Source organism: Dermacentor albipictus, chromosome 3, assembly GCF_038994185.2.
Source record: "Dermacentor albipictus isolate Rhodes 1998 colony chromosome 3, USDA_Dalb.pri_finalv2, whole genome shotgun sequence".
NCBI lineage: Eukaryota > Metazoa > Arthropoda > Arachnida > Ixodida > Ixodidae > Dermacentor > Dermacentor albipictus.
Genome location: NC_091823.1, coordinates 27297993 through 27320163, shown reverse-complemented (window position 1 = coordinate 27320163; position 22171 = coordinate 27297993). Strand labels below are relative to the sequence as shown.

General features: G+C 42.8%; 1 protein-coding gene across 2 annotated transcripts in view; it reads right to left on the bottom strand.

The window, feature by feature from the left end:
• Nucleotides 1-1108: 1108 nt before the first annotated feature.
• The window catches only part of Mys45A (SDA1 domain containing protein Mys45A), a 28884-nt gene continuing 7821 nt past the window's right edge, over nt 1109-22171 (bottom strand). The window contains exons 9-20 of one of the 2 annotated variants that reach the window (XM_070535296.1): nt 22035-22138; nt 21482-21539; nt 21280-21338; nt 21096-21172; nt 20791-20888; nt 19081-19157; nt 16781-16898; nt 15817-15950; nt 10268-10497; nt 7501-7585; nt 3746-3901; nt 1109-1182 (exon numbers count right to left, since the gene is read on the bottom strand). In XM_070535296.1, the coding sequence (XP_070391397.1) occupies nt 1138-1182; nt 3746-3901; nt 7501-7585; nt 10268-10497; nt 15817-15950; nt 16781-16898; nt 19081-19157; nt 20791-20888; nt 21096-21172; nt 21280-21338; nt 21482-21539; nt 22035-22138 (1241 nt within the window). In that variant the 3' untranslated portion in view covers nt 1109-1137. The remainder of the gene's footprint in view (nt 1183-3745; nt 3902-7500; nt 7586-10267; nt 10498-15816; nt 15951-16780; nt 16899-19080; nt 19158-20790; nt 20889-21095; nt 21173-21279; nt 21339-21481; nt 21540-22034; nt 22139-22171) is intronic. The other variant, XM_070535297.1, reaches the window with a different exon arrangement.

Genomic DNA, 22171 nt, shown 5'->3' with positions numbered 1-22171 from the left:
GCTGTTTGCAAGTGAATTTGCTACAGCAACTTCACAACCGTCAAAATGACACTAAAGAGAAATATTTAATCAATTTAGATTGACAGAGTATCCTTGAGCTTTTGTTGATTTCGTAGTAATAGGTTGATTATAAGAGAGAAAATTATCGTCAAAGTTTCATTTTTGAATTTTGAGCTGGAACCCAAGTGCCAGTACGTCGGTCAGACATGACGGATTGCAAAGTCTTCCTTGCTTTTCGTACATTGTGGTTCAGTCCTTGGCTCAGTTCGAATACAAGTACATTTTTACTGATAATTTAACTAGGTCGTACCAGACGGTATCAAAATTCATGACGTCGCATAGAACTGGTATGGCAATTTCAAGGCAGCATCACTGCCCATTTTTCGTTTTTGTCTTTTCTGGATTACCAAGTGTCTTGTCACAGTAAGAGTGGCTATTTTGGTATTGTGAAAGGGTAGTTTACCAACGCAGCTCAAGTAATTTTCTCTTTAGTGTCCTTTTAAACAGCCTTTCTGGTGTCCTCCAATAGCACTAAGAATGCATAGTATCGTCGGCTTCGCACTGCCTATCGAGTATATTTGCAGCCACAGTTTTCATGTTAACATGTCTATGCATGGAGCCCGTAGAAGAGAGGCGCGCCGGCTGTACGTATGAGCGTGTGTGTCTACAACACAAGCCTTATCCCCTTTTCTTTCTTTTTGGAATGTGGTCTGCATTCAGAGAAACTAAAACATATGGCTGCACTAGCAGCCTGTTTGTGTCAGCCGTAATGTAACGCTCGTTGGCACAGTGTTATATAAGCTGTTGTGGCTTGACGTTCTTCAACACTCCTCACGTTTCAATGAGCCTTTCACTCTGTTTAGAGTTGTAAGCACGAACTGGTCTTTTGAGATTAGGCCTCTTGTAATGGGGCACATCACTGGCCATTTTCTTTCAGAATTTTTATGAGACACCTTAGTGCAGGTACCCCAGTTCAGTTCGTGAAGCTTAACCTTTTCACATAGCAAGACAGTTCGTTCTGCTTGCTCATGCTTGCGAAATGTTTTGCCCACATTATGTATGTTCATTTCTTGTGCACTGGGTGCTGCTCTCAATAAAAGGACGGAAATTAAAACAAATAGTACATTTGTGTGCCTATTATTTCCTTCTCTTCTGCTTCAACAATGCATCCCTTAAGGCAATCTGAAATGAAAAAAAAAAAAACAATTTAGTACATACATTCTAGTGTGTAAATGAAATGTTTTGTTCATATGTTCAATGATAACATGTTATAGTGAAAGCTCGTTAATTCAAACTTCAATAATTCGAATTTATGGATAATTCGAACTGTACGATTTGGTCCAGCCAAGCTCCACAGAAGTCTATGTATAAAAAAGTCCGTTAATTCAAACGCGAGAAGGTTCCCTCACGGATAATTCGAACTACGCTCACCTGGCACACGGCCAGAGAAAAGCGCCTACTGCCTACACACAAGGCTGCATTGCCTCCGAAACGGAGAGAACGGCGAGAGAAGGCAAAATCGGAAAAAAATCTAACCGACGCGGGGTCAGCCAGAAGGCAGTGGCGGTTGCCACCTCTCCGTTCTACGTAACCTCCAAGACTTCTTGCCCGTTGCGAATCTCGGAGGCTTTGCAAATCTTGTACAGCTGCTAATGTTGTGCGGAGATGGCACGGCAAGCGCCAAAACACAGCGAATCAAGTACGTCGCAGCTGCGCTTGCAATCAAGAACCAACGAATCAGGGCCTTCGCCACCTTCACATGTTCAGCGTCTTTGTCTCGGTAGTCTTCATCGGTTGTGCACCTCTGTTTTCAGCTTAGGAGGTATTGGCCGTCGCGAATCATTGTGATAGTGTTAAGCCTCGGCTAACGTTCATTTCGGTGGACATCGGTGGTGTGGCACAGTCGGACCCAGAGCTTCGACTTCAAGATGGCGTGTGCCCGCGGCACACGCCATCACTTTCTGACACGCCAAATTTCTGACATGCCCTACTGCTTCCAAATCGCAGTGTACTGTTGCTCTCCTTCACTTTCGTTAATTCGAACTTTCGTTAATTCGAACTGAAGCGGCTTCCCCTTGCGGTTCGAATTAACGAGCTTTTACTGTAGTATGGTCATGCAGAACTGTTATGGTACAAAAACAAAAGAATGCATAAACTTTGTTAGTGCACTGCTATGAATGAAATGCAAAATTAGTGCCTGGTCCAGAAGACGAAATATATGCTTCTTAACCCTTAAGTGCTGCGCCCAAGTATACTCGTCTGGCCACCAATGCACATTCCTCGCCACACCTGAGATTCGTGAATGTGAAACATCTGTAGATTGGTTATGCCTTAACCAGTTCGTCAAACTAAAATTTTATGATAGGCTTATTTTTATTAGTTTTTATTATTTTGATAGGCTTTTATTTATTAGAAAACCTTATTGACTATTGGTGCTGCTTTCATCTCTCATTTTCTGACATTGCATACTAGCCCAACAAGTCTATGCATTTTTGGAATGATCCAGGAATTAAAACTTCTCATGAATTCTGATTAGAAGGCATTGGTGTTTATTACAAGGTGTCTTCAAGGGAAAATGAGAGCAACAAAGAGACCATGTTGCACAAGAAACACTAATTTTACCTAATGTAATTAGAATAGTTTGCATTTGTCTTGAATTTTCAGATTTAAAAACTTCAATGTGTTCAATGTTCACTAACACATCTCAAATAAATAGCATTTGAATTTAAAACCTGCTACTCAGATAGAAATTGAATTTGTTGCACTGGCACACAAAGGGTTAACAAGGCAGCTGATAGTTTTAAAGTCCAAACAAACATTGCTTTCATTTAGCATTAAAAGGTGCATTCTTAAAATAATGGGCCGATCCAGCACACTCTATTACTTGCACGTCGGTGCACCCCTGATTTAAACATCCTCGTGCTGTTGCACAATTTATTTCTATGTTCGGAGCTTTTTTTGCTAAGGCAGGAGAGCCACATGTCACAAAACAAACGTCCTGCTTTCATGAGCCAACTGCACAGTAGACAGCTTGCAGTCTGACATATAGCTGGTACTGTCAGACTATCAAGCTATAGATTGTACAGTAGTTAGACCATACTAAATAATATATATTACGTGCACTCGCACAAGTAGGAAGCTGCACCCTCACCTACACATCTATTCAGCGATATTGCGCCATGCAAATGTGTCTAAGGGAGTTGGCTACTGGTTCAAACACAGCACAACTACCTCCACAAATTTAGACAATGAATATGTGCTATGACAGTGCAATCATGATGAAAATCAAGCATCCCTAGTGTATGCTCTGAACTGGTACAGTAGAGGATGTTCAAGAGCTAGTTTTTCAAACAAACTATCATATCTAATCTTATAAAGGTCGAACTTTGTTATAACAAAGTCATATGCGGCATGAAAATACTTTCATTATATTCAATATTCGTTATAGGCATATTTTGTTACACTTTGATATTGGCAATGAACATTTAGCATTTACTTTGCTTTATGAAATAATTTGTAATACGAGTGTTTGTTATATTGAAGCTCAACTGTACACGGAAACTGACTTTGTGAGGCCTTGACAGCAACTGCACTACACTTGCATTATCACAGTGCTGCAAGTTGTTGACACTTATACCAGTAGTACTATAAATCTTGGCAGGCATGTCCTTGCTATGCTAAAACTCTGTTACCAATGCATTAAACTTGTTAGGATGGCCAATTTTTCTGATGGTGTAGTACTTGCCTGTTTATCACGAAATGAGCGTTTTTGCTTGCGCTTCAGTTTATGCTTGACCATGTTGAAGGCCTTGGTCTTGCGTTTTTCCTTGTTGCTCTGACTTGCAAATTCACCCTTCTTCTTTCTGCGGCCACCAAACTTCTCTCTATCCTCCCGTCCTTCCTACGAGCACAGCACATTGCACCGCAAGTTAGCCAATACACTCTTGAAGAATGGTAACCTCGAAAGCACAGACAGGGTGTCTACCAAGTTGACACTTCCAAATTCCCTGAGTTTTCCAGGTTTTCCCTAAAGCCTTTGTAAAATTCCCTGAGTGACACAGAACTTCATTTCATGTCAAGACGGGTTGACACCATGTCGCCTGATGCTGCCTCTCTAGTAACCATGTTAAAAAATCATTCTCAAATATGAATAAAAAGGAGATGCATACAGAAGAAAATATTTTCGAATATGAGCAATTTCTATCAACTGATAGCAAGCTCATTGGTATGAGGCCTCAACTTTGTCCAAGTGAGATTCTCTCTCAACAGTTGGTAAGTAAACCTCAACTGTCCTGACATACTCTCAGCCCGCGTACAACGCCTCAGTGTTGCGTTTCACTGCCTTGAAAGAGTTTATTTTCGTTTGCACCTGCATCTCGGCGTCGGCTAACACTTTGTTTTTTTATCTCAAGCTCCTTGCAAAGAAGCAGTGGCATGCTTCCTTTCTTGTTCATTCCTCAATGCATAGGTTGTTTCTGTTCTCATCCTCCTTTCGCCGTGCGTTCGCCCCATGGATCATTTGAAGTATCCTTTTGGTCTGTTGTATACAGTCAACGATCGATTTTTCAGACTCCCAAGAGGCTGCACAAACATCAGAAAAATCGGGCAGTTCGAAAAAATGAATGCATGTTTTTTACTGCCCTTAAACGGCCCCTCACCAGGCCACATGGCACATTTCGGTTATACATTGAAAGTTGTTACGTGCCCTCTAGGGAGTGTTCTGCTGCAAGAATTTTTCGAATTGGTTCATGAATAGCTGAGATAGAGATACACTATTTCAGTGCCGCGAACCCATGATTTCAGGAGGCATGGGCCAGTGCCAAGTGAAACACTCTTTCCACTTGCCCCAGCTAGCCTCCCCAAAGCAAAATTCTTTCCCTGCGTTCTCCCATACCGGAGCTCGAGGATAGCGTGACATGCTCTTGCGCACACGCTCTTGCGTGCTGTGCACGAGAACACCTGACTAGCTGATGGAGACACACAAGGATTATAGAGCATGATCGCACACTCGAGCATTGTAGAAAATAACATACTTTTGTTGTCTGCGCACGCAACTGCACTACATGGGAATGTGCAGACGAAACGGAAGTACATCTCTCTTGCAGCAGTTCTAAGTAAAATAAGAACACATAGACATTTGGTTTGTGTGCTTTATTATTTCTCTAAACGTTAATTCGTAGAGTGGAGCAACAGATTACACAAAAACGGATGTTGCCTTGAATAATCCTCGAAGTCGCATGTCACTATGAGCGATGTCGCAGCAGTGCAATGTACGTAGGTGTACTTGTGCGATTACATCTGCTCTCCGACTGGGAGCACAGCGCCCACGAGGAGAAGGGCAGACCGCATTCGGTTTGAAATTTCAGCTATTTCCATGCCACGTAGCGGTGTAATGCTTAGCAGACATGATTGTTAGGCCGCATAGTATGCACGGCACTTGTCAGCTCAAAATGGCCATACCTGGTGAGGGGCCCTTTAAGGGCTCAAATTGCTGCAGGCACATACGAAAAAGCTCGGAAGGCCTGCCAGTACACTAATTAGGTATATCGGTGCTCGTACTGTGACAGGAAATGGCGGGGGCATGCGTGTATAATTAAGTAATACATACTGTGTCCCATGACAATCGCCCCATCTATGCTTGTTATGCTCGAGGAAAAACTTTTGCATATGCTACACGACGTAACACTGCTATACTGAGGCGAAGCTGACTTTCGGGAACCGGCATTGTGTAACGCACCATGCTTTCCGAGCTTCGAAACAAATTGCAAGGACCACAAAGGCAGAGTGGGTGCCGTTTCTGACAGCAGCTAATTATTTCGATGAAGAACATGGCACAGATTGGCAAAAAGTTTAATAGCGAACGTCGAAGCAGCTAGGCCTAGTGTTGCCACAGTGGTGGCTACGGCTGCCAGCAGATCTGCGTGCGAGAGCGCCGGTTCGAGGCGGCCAGGTAATCAAAATGGCGGCGATGGTGGTGGCTTTGGTTAATGCTGTTTCAGACCAGCGGTCACGGCAAAAAGTCCAAAAACTCGGACGGCGAAGGGTTCTCACGTCTGAAATTTCAGACGTTCTTATACATTGACTCTATGGGGAACGTGGTGACGCCATGAAACCGTTTGAATTATCAGGCATCCAGAAAGTCGGTCGGTGACGGTACAATGGAGGCTCCTCCAATGGACGACATGGCATCAAAGAGGATTCGTTACCATTCCTCTATGTTACTCAAGCCAGCATTACCGCAACTTTCGTTCCCTTTTAACAAAATTACTCCTAATTTTCCCTGATAGAAGCACAAATTCCCTGAGTATTTCCAGACTATTAAAAATCCCTGAGAATTCCCGGTTTTCCCGGTTGGTAGACACCCTGCGTGACAAAGCACATCGCAGTACACAAGCTGGGTTGCTTCATACAGGAAACAAAAAGACCAGCTGAAATGTTTACGGCTAATGGTCATCATGCATCATAAAAAACTGTATTAGATCAGTACAAAGACTTCAAGCAGCAGTACTCCTACAGTTGACCACTCTGCCTTTCTCACACTAAAATTTTGCGTCTCTCTCAACTTTTAATCATCCCACAATACCCAAAGATCTATCCAGACATCTCCTAAAACCAATCTGTGGGCAGAGTACCATTCCTGCTACTGACAGACTGCATAAAGCGCAAGGAGGCCATGGCAGCGCATCCAAGCTGACCATTATGCAGGCCATCTCAGAACCCTTGTTTTCAGCATGACACATTCATACGTATGACCTGCATGCAACACATGCAGATTGTAAATTATTTGAAACTTGTATGAGGGTGCATATGTTGCACTATATGAGCACTTAATCAACTGGTCATTTTCAGATCTCATGAGCTTTCTTTGGAGCCCCATAAAAAAGTATACCCCCAACAGCTATTTTCACGCAAATAAGCCAACTGAATGTTTCACACTGCAGGTTTCGCATTTAAGTATATATTTTAAAAATTACTTATTATTTATTGCTGATAAATGAATTATTCTGACAGTAAAAAAAAAAAACTTCAACTTGCTCAAGAGAACGGTGGGCTGCATCTGCATAGCATGCAACCGCTTTCTAATGGATGGCACAAATTAGCTGAAATGCATTGCATAAATGCATGTTTTGTTAACTTGCCATGTGCATGCTGAAAATGCAGTGTGTGCTCTATATGCTCTAAATAAAATTTGCTAGACCCCTTCACGCATGCACATACAGGCAACAACAAAAAGGAGTAAGGAAAAGAAGTGAGGCCTAAATGTTGCAATGCAATTTCAGTAATGCACATATATAAATGTCTATCACAACACGAGCCATTGGAAAAGGTATTGAAGACTGATAGCCACCTCTGTGCCAGTATCCCTTAATTGCTACATCAACAGACCAAGGCACTTCAATTGCACTGTTAGCTAATGACATGCAATGCCAACAATAGAGAAATACAAATGTGCCCATAAGATGAAAGAAATAAAGTATTTTAAAGGATGCCAAAAATTGCCTTGATTGAAGCCAGTCGAGACTCCTTGGTACTTCTTGGGTTTTTGACCAGTTTCTCAATATCCCTAAGTGAGACAAGCTCCTTCCTGTTGAGAAAGAAGGTCAAATACAGCAAATGAGTACAATAACACTGCCACCAACAAATCAACAGAACCACAATAGCATTAAAAATGCAGCATTTAACTACCTATAAGATCTCCGCAATGAGTCAAATTCATTTTTTTCTCTTCATAAGAGGGTTCCGATAAAGAAAGAGGAAGTGACAAAATTACAATACAGGGTGCCTACCAAATTGACATTTCCAAATTCCCTGAGTTTTCCATGTTTGCCCTGAGTGCCTTCGCAATATTTCCTGAGTGACACAGAACCTTGTTTTATGTTCAAACAGGCTAACACGATGTCATCCAATGCTTTCACTCTCTAGTAAGCATGTTAAAAAATATTTAAAAAAATGACTTAATCCAGTTTGAATAGTAAGATGCAGTGTCTGTGTTATTCAAAAAGAAAACAGAAAGGACGGGTTAGTAAAATGCACAGCAAATAAAATATCTTCTAAAAAAATATTAAAACCCATTGCAAATTGAGCTGAACATCTTCAATTACAAATAAAAAGAAAATGCATACAGAAGCAAATATTTTCAAATATGAGCTATTTCTATCAACTGATAGCAAGCTCATTGGCATGAGGCCCGAACTTTTGTCACAAGTGAGATTCTCTCACAGCAGAGAGAAAGTCAACATCAACTCTTTTGCCCACAACGCCCCAGTGTAGTGTTTCACTGCTTCAAAGAGTTTATTTTGGTTTGGCTGAGGGACACCTGCATCTTGCGTCAGCCAACACTTTGTTTTGAGCTCAAGCTTCTTCCGAGAAGCGGCGGCACGCTTCCTTTCCCATTAATTCCTCAATGTGTCGGTGCTTTCTGCTCTCATCCTCCTTTCACCGTGTGTTCGCCTCATGGACCATTTGAAGCATCCTTTTGGTCAGTTCAAAAGTCAACGTCTGATTTTTCGGACTCCCTAGGGGCCGCGAAAGCGTCCGCAAAAAAAAATGCAAGTGTTTTGTGCTCTTATGGGCTCAAATCACCACAGGCACGTCCGAAAAAGCTCTGAAGGCCCACCAGTACACTTATTAGTCATATCGGTGCTTGTACTGTTACAAGAGACGGCAGGTGTATGCATGTATAATTAAGGAATACATACTGTGTCCCGTGACAATTGTCCCTTCCTATGCTTGTTAAGCTTCACCGCAACACTTTGGATATACTTCACCGCTTAACATTGCAGTATGGAGGTGAAGCTGACTTTCGGGAACCAGTGTTATGCAACGCGCCGTATTTAACGAGCTTCTAAGCCAATCGCGAGGATTACAGAAACGGAGTCGGTGACATTTCTGACAGCATGTGAGAAGGGCTTAAAGAGGATGCCCAGCCTGCACCACCAAGGTATCGCGCAGGTATGCCATTGCTGACAGTGGGAAATTCTTTCAATAAAAAACACGGCATCGAACGGCAAAAACCTTCACATTGAAGCAGCTAAGCCTTGTGTAGTCGCAGTAGTGGCTGCCAGCAGATCTGCCTGCGAGAGCGCCGGTTCGAGGTGGCGAGGTAGTCAAAACGGCAGTGTTGGCTTTGATTATTGCCGTTTCGAACCTGCGGTCGCGGCAAAAAGTCAGGAAAATCAGAAGGCGAAGGGTTCTTGCGTCCGAAATTTCAGACGTTCTTACACATTTACTATATGGGGTACGTGGTGGTGCCGCGAAGCCTTCCGAATTATCGGGCATGTCCAAAAAATTGGTCGTTGACTGTACAGTGGCAACTCCTCCAGCCGACGACACGGCATCAAAAAAGATTCGTTACGCTTCCTCTCTGTTACTCGAGCCTGCATTAGCACGACTTTCGTTCCCTTTCCATAAAGTTACAGCTCATTTTGCTGATAGAAGCACAAATTCCCTTAGTTTTCCCTGAGTAGTTCTGGACTATTCAAAATCCCTGAGAATTTCCTGTTTTCCCGGATAGTAGACACCCTGTAATAGCAATGTTTTGCTCTGTACCAAGGAAGTATTTGCACACATTAAGTCTAGCAAAGAGCAACAAATTCATTTAGGAAAACATGCAAGTGAAACAGGGACACTATGACAAGTACAGGCAAGAACATGGCACTAATATGTTGCACAATACATACTTTCCCTGCTTGCAGTTGCTCAAGCAGTAATAAGTCCCTTGACGACAGTTTCACCAATCTCCATTTCTCTCATTTCAGGCATAAGTTGGCTATCTTTTCACTACTTATGGATAACTCTTCTGACTGCTGCTGGCTAATTCTAAAGCTTGTGTAATGTCCGTGTGAGTTGTACATGTAGCTCACAGTAGTCTAAAAGACATAGCCAGCCTAGAATGGGTTAAAAGCTTGGTTAGTGCATCAGGCGCCATCGGAAGTGGGAGCCAAACCACCCACACAAAGGGAAAACGAGTTCTCTGTTTTTCGCAGAAGACAGGATTCAACTGCTGAGGAGGAAATTCCTCAAAACAGGTCAGACGAAGGGGTCGGTGCCATGTCAGAGATGAAATGAGCCAGAGTGAAGGAATTCTGATGTATGTGTTTGGGACAGGCCCTAGCAGGACACAGCAGTATGAGACTTTGAAAACTCGTAAACTCCAAGAGCAAAGTGCCTACTGAGCATTGGCATGTTACTGATGTCAAATGCCATACACACTATTTGCTGTGACAGATTTAGGATGACACAGGCTGCCGTGACATACTCTGCTCACCTCTCGCCGATGGTGGTGTCTGCAACTTCAGTAGTGGGAACAGCAGCAGCAGCCTTGGCTATAGCAGCACCCTTCTTTGTGAACCTCTGTGGTATTGCGGCCTTCATCTTTTTTGATAGCTGAGCAGCACGAACCTTGGCAAACTCCTGCTGGCTCAGGATTCGAGTCTCCGAAACCAGTGCTGCCTTTTGAGCACGTTCTTCGAGGTTCAGCAAAGGCCTGCCTTTCTTCTAAAACAAAGTTGGGGAGGGGGAGGGGAGAGAGGGAGAGACTGAGAGTACAACCGCAGGGCTTAAGGTGTTCACACTCATGGCTGCATGCACTAAATGTACAGCATGTACTGTGAACAAGGAAGACGTATAAATGCCTCCTCTATGTAAACAGCAGACTCTTATACACAAAAATTTCACATGTAGGTGGCGTTTCACAGCGCATTTTGTTTAATTGCATGTCTGGATGCTGTACTTGCTTGTACTTATTTTTCCTGGTCAAAACAGGCAAGTACTGCATCCAAACATGGTAATACTTTATAAAATTTACTGCGAAATTTCAGAACTAATGGGCCAGCAGTTCAGTGAGCAGGGACATTTAGACAGGCTTTTTTATTTACACAACATTAGGTAGTCTAACAGAAAATGTTTATGTGCAAGTGCACCTTAACACAAATAAAGCTGCCTGGCTGCTGTGCATCTAGTGAAACTCCTATCGCCTAATAAGTGCAGCCACATTGGGATACGTTAGCCACAAGTGCAAGTACTGCAACCATCTGCAGTGTCTATGTTTTCGGCCACGAGGTAGTAGAAACATATAAGCATGAACAAATACAGACAAACTCCGCATCGTAACATTCCAAATAAATGCCAAGGAAGAGAAAGTAGAGATGACATGAGGTCAACCACAACAGGCAAAAAAGTGATGTGAAAAGCGTGTTTCCAGCTCCTGCAATCAATTAAAACAACAGCAGTACAAAAAGGATGGCATTGGAGATTGGCTTCCGTCACTTCGAGGGAGCTGTCGCTGGGGATGCTATTCCAGCACCACCTATGTTGATACTGCTGCACCATCTTCCTTCCCAAGGATGGGTGGCGAGGTGGGGCATCGTCATTTAGGGGATGGAGACAAGTGACACTGGCAACCTTGCGGTGATGGCGAGGGACTGTAGTATGGCATAGTGGTGGTGTTGAGGTTGTACACCTCGAAAGAAAGGCTGGAAGTTGTAGTAGCTGGGGTTGGTAGGGCTAGAAGTGGCGTACAGGGTTTACGACGTTGAAGAGTGACAGTTGTTACAACAGCGGGCGACGTAACTGATACAGCAACAATTGAAACAATGAGCTATTCATCTCCAATCCTCCATTCAGCCAGGTTACAAGCGTATGCATGGAACCTTTGGTCCTGGGGTGACAATCTTTGGCACAATTCAGTTGTCTGAAAAAATCAGCAACGAGGACAGCAAAACCTAAATTGCCAAGTTTCTGCTCAGTTTGAATGGAGCTCGATTCAATTCAAACTAAAGACATCGAAAAATCGCTAAGGCTGGTCAACTTTCTGACGTGGTGCCAACACATCCTGAATGTAGGACCTGTACAGTTTCGTGAATGAGCACAAGTGGCCAGCTCTTTCTTTGCCGCTATCTTTCCACCCACGACCTTCCTAAACAACTCGGGCAGTTTTTCCTTGCCGGTGCCTCAACTTCCAGGTTCCACCTTGTGAGTCTCGAACCAAACCTTTGCCATGTCTTTTAAGGGGGGAACGTGGCATTCGATAACAACTTTCTTATTTCTTTGTGGATCTTTATGAAGATTGGCAGACTTATCAGCAACGTTTCTGTGATACTAACTGTACATTATGCATAAAGATATCTTTAGAACTTTTTTATGTATAATATTTTTCTCCTTCTGGCCTGGTTCCAAGCCTGAATCACTTAAAAAATATGACAGAACACTTGTGCAAAGCACTGTGCATTCTAAGATGAATCGTTGAGGTCGTGACATTCTTAGATTTTTTTATTTTCAATTCAATCTTTTTGGTTCTCATTTTTTAGGAGGTGACTGTACCACAGGCGTTTAGGCTGTGAGCAAGTAGCTGAATCGTCAATTGTAGTAAAGCCAAACTGCAAAATCAAGAGTGCCATGTACTGGACAGTAGATTCAGGAACACAGGGAAAAAAAACGGAACTGAACTAGACCTAGTAGTCATGAAGAAATCAGTGGTACAAGCAAAGCAGGAAGCAAGAAGAGTCATTTTGAGAAAAATGCTTTCAGAGTTGTACCTTAAATTTTACATTATCAAAAGGCACCGGGATCTTTTGTGTCCTTCTCAGTGCGTGGCTTCTTGAATGCCTTGCCTTTAGTTCGATGTGCCTTGCTTGATTTTTTTTTTTTTTCCACAAGACATCCTTTTCTGCTGCTCTGCGAAGAGCATGTTGTCCCGGTTGCAGTCCAAGTGTTGCACAATCTCAGCATACGCACGGCTGGCGCCAGTGTTGTATTTGCAGACTGCCTCATGGACAGCTGTCTCTGTCAGAACCAATGATGCTTTATTATCTTTTGGCAGCAGTGACCATATGACTGAATGAAGGCTTTTGGCAGCGTTTTGGGTTTTTTTTCCCTAGGCAACGGCTGAGGAGCTGCATGTCAGAAAGGCGTTGGTACACACACGGGCAGCAATGCATCGGCAACATGCTTTCCAAGCCGGTACTTGTGAGGAGGTGGAGGCTTCTTCTTTGCTTCTGCACCCTGATTTTGGCACCAACTTTGGGGCCCCTGCGGGCAAAGGTCATGATGGGGTTCTTCATCGGTGGATGTTATATGATATGTTGCCATCACGGCCTTTTGCATGTCTTGAACAATGTCGTTGTCACGCAGAGCCGTGCCACAGTAGTTTGTCAGTTTCTTTATTAAATCTTGAGTGAGGCCACTTTTCCCTACAAGAAGTTGCCCTTTCTTGCCTTTTGGGATCAGAGCATGCAGAGTCGTCCCCATCCTCTTCTTGACATGATTAATGCAGTCCTCCTTTGTAAATGGAATAAATTCATAAGTCTTGTCCTGACAGAGTGCTACAAAGGTTCTACTGTCACCATCACAAACAATGTTTGTATATCACAAACCATGTTTGCTTAGGGGCCTCCTGAATAGAGTCAATGCTGCTTCAATCTCCATTCTGCCAGAGTTCACATCTGTGTTTTTTTGGCAGATGTGTGTTGCTTTCCAATCATCATAGCCTTCATCCCCTTCTTTAGGGCCAAGCGTGCAACCATGGCATCGGTTTGATAGGACCACACAATCGAGCACGAGTTCGGTGAAAAATTCTATTACAGTGCCGACGCCTATGTGGGATGTACGACCACAACCATGTCCCATCATAAACCACTGTTATGCTATTGAGGGTACGATCCATCTCCCTGTAAACATTGCGCACTGCCACCACAGCATCAGAAAAAATATTGGCAGCAGCTGTCTCACTGGCAGGTCTGAACTCAGCCTCGAGATGTTTCTGAAATGTTTTACGATGCAACCCTCTATGGGAGACATTCATTATTGACCAGAAATTGGTCAAAGCTGTTGCCCCTTTGCCAATACTTTTAACAGACTGTACAGCTCTCATATTCACATAAAGATTCTGTGACCTTCCTTTCGCGGCGATGACCACCCCTTCGTGACAGCGCCGCAAAACGCGCACGTCAGTATCATTTGCGCTGCTAATCCATGTCTTGTTCCCAGATGAACTGAAAGTCCTGGTTGGGAGAACTGCTGGCACTGATTTACCGAGAAGTGCGTTCAGGGCAGTCAATTGAACAATGAGAAACTCCTCCGCTTGTTCCGTACCGGCAAGCACCTTGCCTTCACCCGTCAGTTCCATTTTCGGCACAGTCGCCAACACCGAACTTAGTTTTGCTTGCACTTTCGCAGCGACAAAACACAGCTCCAGGTGCACCTGAATGGTGCCGCCCGTACTTGTAGACGGCATAGCAGCATCGTGCGAAGTGCCAAGATGATAATCGGACACATCCGAGGCGCTATCGCTGGATGCATCCGACGATGTGGAACGCAGACCAACAAGCTCAGCGGTGCCACTGCTGCTCGCACGAGATGTTTCGCCCGTGTAAGAAGTGCCAGAGAGTGACTCTTCACATTGTCGACACAAGTAGGTACTCCGCCTACGTGTGAACTGCTTGGCGGCGGCTCCTGAACGGCATCATTGGCACGTGTATGCATCCTGCCCGCATGTGGAGTCCTCGGCTGTGCATCTGTGACTTCTGGGCTATGCTGCACAGTACTGCCACGCGACCTTGAAGCAGTCTTTTTCACCATTGGCGATTTTCGCTTACGAGTGCCTTAAGCATGAGCCGTCTTGTACTTCAGTGGTCGCCGGAGAAACGCGCTTTCCAACCCGTGCAAAATGGCAGCGCTCGGTTGCGCCGTTGCAGAGATATTGTGGCTTGAAAAACAGTGCTTTTTTGTGATTTCTGCAGAATTTTTTCATCGTGCTGGCTGCTACAAAAAATTTTTTGAGCACTCCTACGTGGTTTTCAGCATTCATATTTCGGAATCGGATAAAAAGTTATAGAAACGGAATATGTACTTTTCAAGAAATTGATCTTTTCGTCATTTTTCGCTATACGAAAGCCGGGTACCCCCTAATTAAGTAAATCAGCATGTCTGCCAGCATTAGTGTCGGATCTCAACAATGGTGCTAATTCACACATTCAAAATAGGCAAGCCAATCTTTAATGTCAACATGATCTGTATTCTATACCGCAGGGCATCTCTGGGCCTCATGGACACAAAAGGACAATTGTTTATGTTGCTGTTGTAGTTGTGGGCTCATCTGGCAATGTGGAAACACTGAAGTGACAACCGCTGCGGAGCTCTGTTGCACACCGTGTATCGTAACCCACATTTCCACCAAAATGACACGGAAGTTACGCGTATGTCGAAAGAATAAGGGAGTGTATTTTGTAATATATACAAGGTTTTCAAAACAGTATGTCAACCAACAGCTCGAGCAGTGTTGACTTCTCTCTCGTCTTCTAAGTACTGCAAGATGCTGCTGCATTGTCAGCAAATTCATGCACAAACTCCACGTAACAATACTGAGGCCCTGTCAGCACAAAGCTGTTGGCTATTTGTGGATGCCCACCACCACACAGCTTCTAAAGCTCTTTTCCCTTACTAGATCTAGTAAAGTGAAAGAACAAGTTATGGTCAAGATTCTGAAAGATACTATGGGAACGCTTGACACACTCGAATCTTCCAATGTTTGGCTTCTCTGCATGACAAATATGTAATGGTGGCAGTAGGTGTTGTATTTAAGCAGCTGTGATGAGAGATGGCGCAAATGTTCCAATGTGAGTGCCACCTGATGATGTAGCCCTGCATGGTGAGTCAAACGTCTCGATTCCTCAGCATGTCTCATTAAGGAACTATTCTTTGTATGTTAACTGGCTAGATGGCTTGTTGCATGGAAGCAGCAACAAACGCCCTTCTAGTACGTTTGCACTGCTGTGCATCTTCATTGACAAGAACATGTCGCAACACCGCAATACACACCTTGGCAGCATCTGCCTCTTGTTCCGTTTTACCCTCATGGCTATGTTCAGGGTCAGGTGCTTCGTCATCTGAATGGTGGACATCAACCCAGCCGTCTGAGTCATCATCCTCGTCATCGCTGTCACTTTCTTCATCTATATAGCAAAAGAAAACAGCTTTTAGTAGCGAAGTGATGAAGCTGCTTTGCACCAAAGCACACAATGCAGACAAAATGACAACTTGAATTCATTACAATATTATTTCACAGCTTGCTTCTATTAACTGCTTAGATTTTTTCACCTTATGCAGTACAACCTGCAATTTTATGAGCAATAAAAAGATGCGCTGAGCAAAAGCTTGGAATCTGTATTTGGATTTTTTTTTAATCTCATCCAAGTCATGTCCAACTCGGTACAGAGTGTTGTGCAGAGAGCTTCCAGTGCAAGAGCATTTGACTGAGATAGTAAAAGTTATCATCAATCTTACCTCAGCTTAATGCTGAAAAATAAAGGGAAAAATAAAGAAAAAGAAATGTCTTATAAACCCTCATGGCTGACAAAGCATTCATCTTGTCATGGGAAGAAGCCCACAATCTTTTTTTTTTTTTTTTCAAAAGCACACCTTTCTTTTTTTTGATAAGCCCATGGGTGTTTCCTCTGTAGCACTATGCCACAGTCAGAGGGATGGCAAGTTCCCTTTCCTGAATCCACCTTGACCTTGCAGATAATGTACCAGTATTCTATAGTGTAGCAACTACAGTAGTAGCGTACACTGCCCAAAAATGAATTGAGGGTGAGATTGATTCAAATGGCAACTAAACATGTGGCACACAGGAACAAGGGCATTATTTAACCCATTCGTTACACATTCACCAAGGGCTGTCTTCGGTGCTTCACTTGCCAGAGCTTTGTACATCTACTTTTAGTTTTACATAATTAGTTCCTGATGCATCAGCAATGTGATTCAACAAAACATACAGACTTACCATTAATTTCCTCTCCATCATCCACATCCAACACTTCAGCACCTGGCACAAAGCTTGGAGCTTTAAGCTCACCATACTTGAGAACCTTCAGTTCTTGTGTTTCCTCTGTGGGCTTGCCCTGGAAAGCCAGACTGCAGCTTAGATGTGTCTATTTTTCTCATGGTATTAAGGTGGCCTTCATGAAATAGTGCCCTGTATGCATGTTACTGAAAACTTGATTGACTAAATGGTTTCAAAATCTTGAAGCTACAACTGAACTATACGGTTACACACACAGTGCTTCAAAGCTTCGAGATCCGGTGTGATAAAGGAAGGTTTTGGCAAGGAAAGAACAGCGTCAACTAAGACGATCACTAGCGGGAGAACGACACAGGACAAGCGCCACTAGGAAAGAACAGCGCCAACTAAGACAATCACGAGTGGGAGAATGACAGCTTGTCCTGTGTCGTTCTCCCGCTCGTGATCCTCTTAGTTGGCGCTGTTCTTTCCTTGTTCAAGTATGCACCATCTAGCCCAAATGAATGTTGTTTTGACAAGGGCTATGGATTTTCTGTCTACCCGCAGTTTTCTAATATGTTCTAAAACCTTGGTACAGAGAACTTTCTTTTTCCTTGTCCCACTGGAATGTGTGCTTATTGTAACCACTGACAAGCATGACCTAGTGAAATATTACTGACATACTTGTTTTATTATTATTATTATTATTATTATTATTATTATTATTATTATTATTATTATTATTTAACACGACACCTGCAACGCAAAAGGATGCACTTATTCCTGCAATACAAGTTGATGGTGTGTGCAGTGCAACAGTGAACAAAGGACGAAAAGGAATGGTGGAGACAAGTTCTGACTTCCAAATGAACTTTTTTATCATAAACACACATATATAACAATAGCACATGTGATCATAACCTAAACTGCTGATGCATGATGCCCAAACTAAAAGATACCTCAAATGTTTGGGAAGCCACAACGTACATTAAGACGCACCACCAATTGCACATTCTAGGTAAGAAAGCTCGTTTTTGGACAAGGCGACCAAAAGTTTACTGATGCAATTTCTTTTAGCAATAGCCACGGCTACAGCAATCATCCTGGTATTATCACTTCTGTGCCTAGCTATTATTGAGGTCATTTAAAACAATGGAGTGCAGCCACATTGATTGCATTGTAAAGCCAGAAAACCCCTCTCTCTTTTTTGACACTTTGACATTATGTTCCTGTAATCTCACATTCCGGCATCTGCCAGTCTGCCCCACGCACCTTAGTTCATAGGAGAGGGGAATGTCATACATCACATAAAATAAGCAATCAATGAACTTATTTCTTTGCTTTGCTTTGCACAATTCCTTATCCATGAAACAGATTCTGGTGCACAACTGAGAAATTTTATGCAGAGCAGACAGTCCCTTCTCCTGTAGACTAAGGTATGTGGGGGCAGACTGGCTGATGCCTGAATGTGAGAGTACAGATGCAATGTTACTTTCCTGACCACTCAAAGGCTGTTACTGAGATATGTATGAAGCACCCAGAACACAAATCCATCACTGCCACTAAAAGGATGCACACAAAAACACAGATTCAAAGGAAAACAATCCCAACAACACAGGCAGCAACTAGGCCAACTAGTATACCAACTAGACCAAGAGCAAGTTCATCTGAAATAAATCCATCAGCTGCAAATATGCAGCTTCTAGTCACTGTGGGTTCTTGGTTGGCATACGATTTTCTGCATGCTCTTGCCGAGTATAACTAAATAATGAAAAGAATCCCTCAATGACTCTTGATGGCAGCAAGGCATCATGGCTGCACGCGTTATGGGTATGTAGGGTTGAAAACCACTGCTATAGAACAATATTTTAGGGTAAAGAATAGAAAGGTTTGAATAAGCAATTGACTAAAGTGGATTTAAATCATCAACAAACAGCATTTTAACATTAAAGATGGACATGGCTCAGAGCACACAGAAGCTGAACTGGCAATATGAACCTTGTGTTTGCTTAGACTAGTTCATTAGCTGGCGGAAGATAAAAATATATTCAGAGAAAAATAGTCATTATAGGATGGGATTATCACTTTTACCACTCATCTACATTTAAGAAACAAGCATTTGTTGTACTAGCAGACAAAATAAAAGCTATTTTTTGTATGCAGCAAACAGGCTCGCATGACTGCCAGGAACATTTACCTAGAACACTTCGTCAAAACAATGCAATGCAACAGCCAGCCTGTGCTTTGCACTTGTTTCAGTGCAGTATAATAAGTTTTACCAACATAAAGGAGCCACAGCTTACTCTAAACTTTCTTGCAAGCATCTCTGGGTTGATGGTCCTGTAGAGATGGATCAGTGATTTGGCAGCCGTTGAGACATCTATAGAACAGGCATAACAAGACACCAGATTGCATTTTAAGGTAACTATACAACATGCCAATTTACATATGCAATTGTTAATTACTAGGCAGTACTAAAAGAAGCAATGACCATACTCAAGGAGCTAGTTACCACAGGTCCAATACAGAAATATAGTTCTTTAATTGTACTTGTAAATCTTAAAACCCTTCACACATTTCCATAAATTTTACCAGTCAAGAGTAAGCACCTTATGGGTATGGTCAGCAAATTAAATACATGACATGTTGTTTTGGGATTAGCTCAGTATACTAGTAGTCTTGGGAGTAGACTTATATAATAAATGACACAAAAAGTCCACTTGAAAACAGAACCAGTCGGTTTGGTTTTTAACACTCTGCATATACAGTTAAACCTCAATATAACAAACTTCGATATAACGAACTTCAATATAACAAAATTCTTGATATAACAGAGTATTTAACTTTTCATAACCTCTTGTCCATAGAACAACTTGCATTTAGAACCTCAATATAATGAAGTGTGTTTGCATGCAATTTCAATATAACGAAATTTCACTACCACCACAAAGGAATGCTGAGGCAATAAATGGAAACTTCTGCAGACACAGATGGTCAAATGATTGCATCACAAGTGGCTCCTTGAAAACGCACCTCTCAAATCGCGCACCACGCGACGAAAGCGACCACTGAAGTGGAGCCACATCATGCCTTGCACAGAGCACAAGTGTGATAAGATCCTAACGTGCCCCACACAGTGTGTGCTTTAGGTGCGAGTGAAAGTGTGCAAAGGCGAGGCAAGAAAGATGGTGGCTTCGCGAGTGCTGTCTTCCCAAGCGAGCAAAGGGAAAGAGGAGGGAGCTTGCGGACGCGATCAAGCACGCGCGAGGAGTCAGGGGGGCAGAGTGGGGGTAAGTTGGTGCGCATCTTGGCCGTGGCTGTGCATGGCTATAAGCACGGCTGAGCACATACACAGCCGCACACCCTGCTTTAGAGGTAATCTGCCATGTGTGCAAAGAGTCAGCATGGCACCATGTAGGCTGTCTTACCGCGAGTTTGGTATTGGAGGTTGCGTAGTCTCGAGTTTCAGTGACCCATTGGAGCGAGAGGCAGACGAAGCATTCGCTCCCCGTTGCCAGCACTTTTCCCGATAGCATCGTCCTAGTGCATGCAAAAGCGTGGCTGGCTTCGCTTAATTCATAGCGCCGAGATGATATAGCCAATTTACGTGGCATGAAACCGTATCATTCGTCACTGACTCCCTAATTTAACAAAATGAATTGTTTTCTCATTCAAGTTTGCTTTTTTCAATTGTCCGATAATTCGGAAAATTCTGCAGCCCCTTTCCGTGTAAGAAAAATTGGTCAGTGACTGTACTTATTTGCATAAAAGGGCAAATTTCAATACAATAAAATTTCGATATAAAGACAGAAACTACCAATTTTAGCGACTTCGTTATACAGATGTTTGACTGTATTTCTTGATAAGAAGGGCACACATGGTCACAGTGCTGCAAAGAACAATTTCCACACAATATACCAACTCGTACAACAGCATGAATCTGTGTGAGAATTGCTGAATAATTAAATAACTGTGAAACACAACAAAAAGATAAAAGGAAAATAAAAGTTCACTTTTGTCTCTGTATGACTTGTATTGAGCCAAGTCGTGCAATAAATCTCCATTCATGACCAAGGGACACCGTGCACAGACTTCTCGAATTGCGTTCAACCTGAAAAGACAAATGAAGCAAAGACAGCATCAGCATGAGCTGCGCTCAGTTCAAGCAAGTTTTTTAAACAAATGCATGACTGATACACAGATTTGAAAAGTTCCGCTAAGGCCTAGCTGGTGTATCAAAAATCTTGATGTACAGAAACAATGAGAAACAGAGAAAACACGTTTGTGCGCCTTCAACATAGTTTTATGGTTTACACACCCAACAGTCATGGCTTCAGCTGAGTTGCGCTCCGTAACAAAATTGTTGACGATCGCCATCAACACTGGCTCTAAAACCTGGAAGGAGCGGAATAAATGCAGTTACAAACAGAAATAGAACAGAAGAAAAACAAAATTGTGCATTGAGTGCTGCTGGACCAAATGAACAAAGATGTAGGACTTGCATCTGGTGGAACGAGCTCATGGGAAGCCTGTGCAGTATACTGAAGTATCTTTGTGACCTCTGGAGGAAGAATGTTGAAATTATGAGTCATACACAAGATGTTATGAAACAGGCAAATTTTGGGAATGTTTCACGAGAAACTCAAAACACTTGTGCACACTAGCAAGCAAAAGCTTGGCCAGAGCACATATGCAGAGACTCACCTCTTTGATGAGGCTGGAGGTATCGCTGGACCAGGGGGTAAAAGTTGAACACAAAGAGCTGGTAAAAGAATAAGAAATATGTTGAAGTTAACTATGATTTTGGAGGTATGGGCAAGCTTAATGACTCAATAAAAGGAAACAACGTATAAAGTTAGGCACGTAGTCTCTTTTTTTTCTGTAAGCATTTTCGTCACTCTGACATCATTATTTGCCATCCTAGATTTTGGAGTGTTTTGTGAGCTGAGGCCTTTTTTTATGCAGGAACAAAAAACTAGGGAAGGGGCTGGGTTGGACAATTTTTGTTTTCTCACATGCTATAAGTCTTATTTAATAATAAACATACACCGGCAACTAAGTCTCAGAATATCTGATGTTAGGAGGAGCTGTTTCCAGAACTTGATGGTGGCAGAGAAACTTATCTTTCACATTTTCATCACTTCGTGGCATAAAACCTCTGCGCACTGTGAAACTTAGGTGACTGAAAATTCAGAAGTGTACTCTACTGATCTTCCTTCTACGTATCTTTAACAATACTTTGAGAAAAAAGTATTACCTCATGAATGCCAATAAGGCGTGAAATCAGGTTCATGACGAGAAGCTTCACTTCAAACTTCTCGTTCATGTCTTGCAGAGACTTCAGCAGCTTCTCAGCCATGGCTGTAAGATATTTAAGTATAAAGTAAGCACACA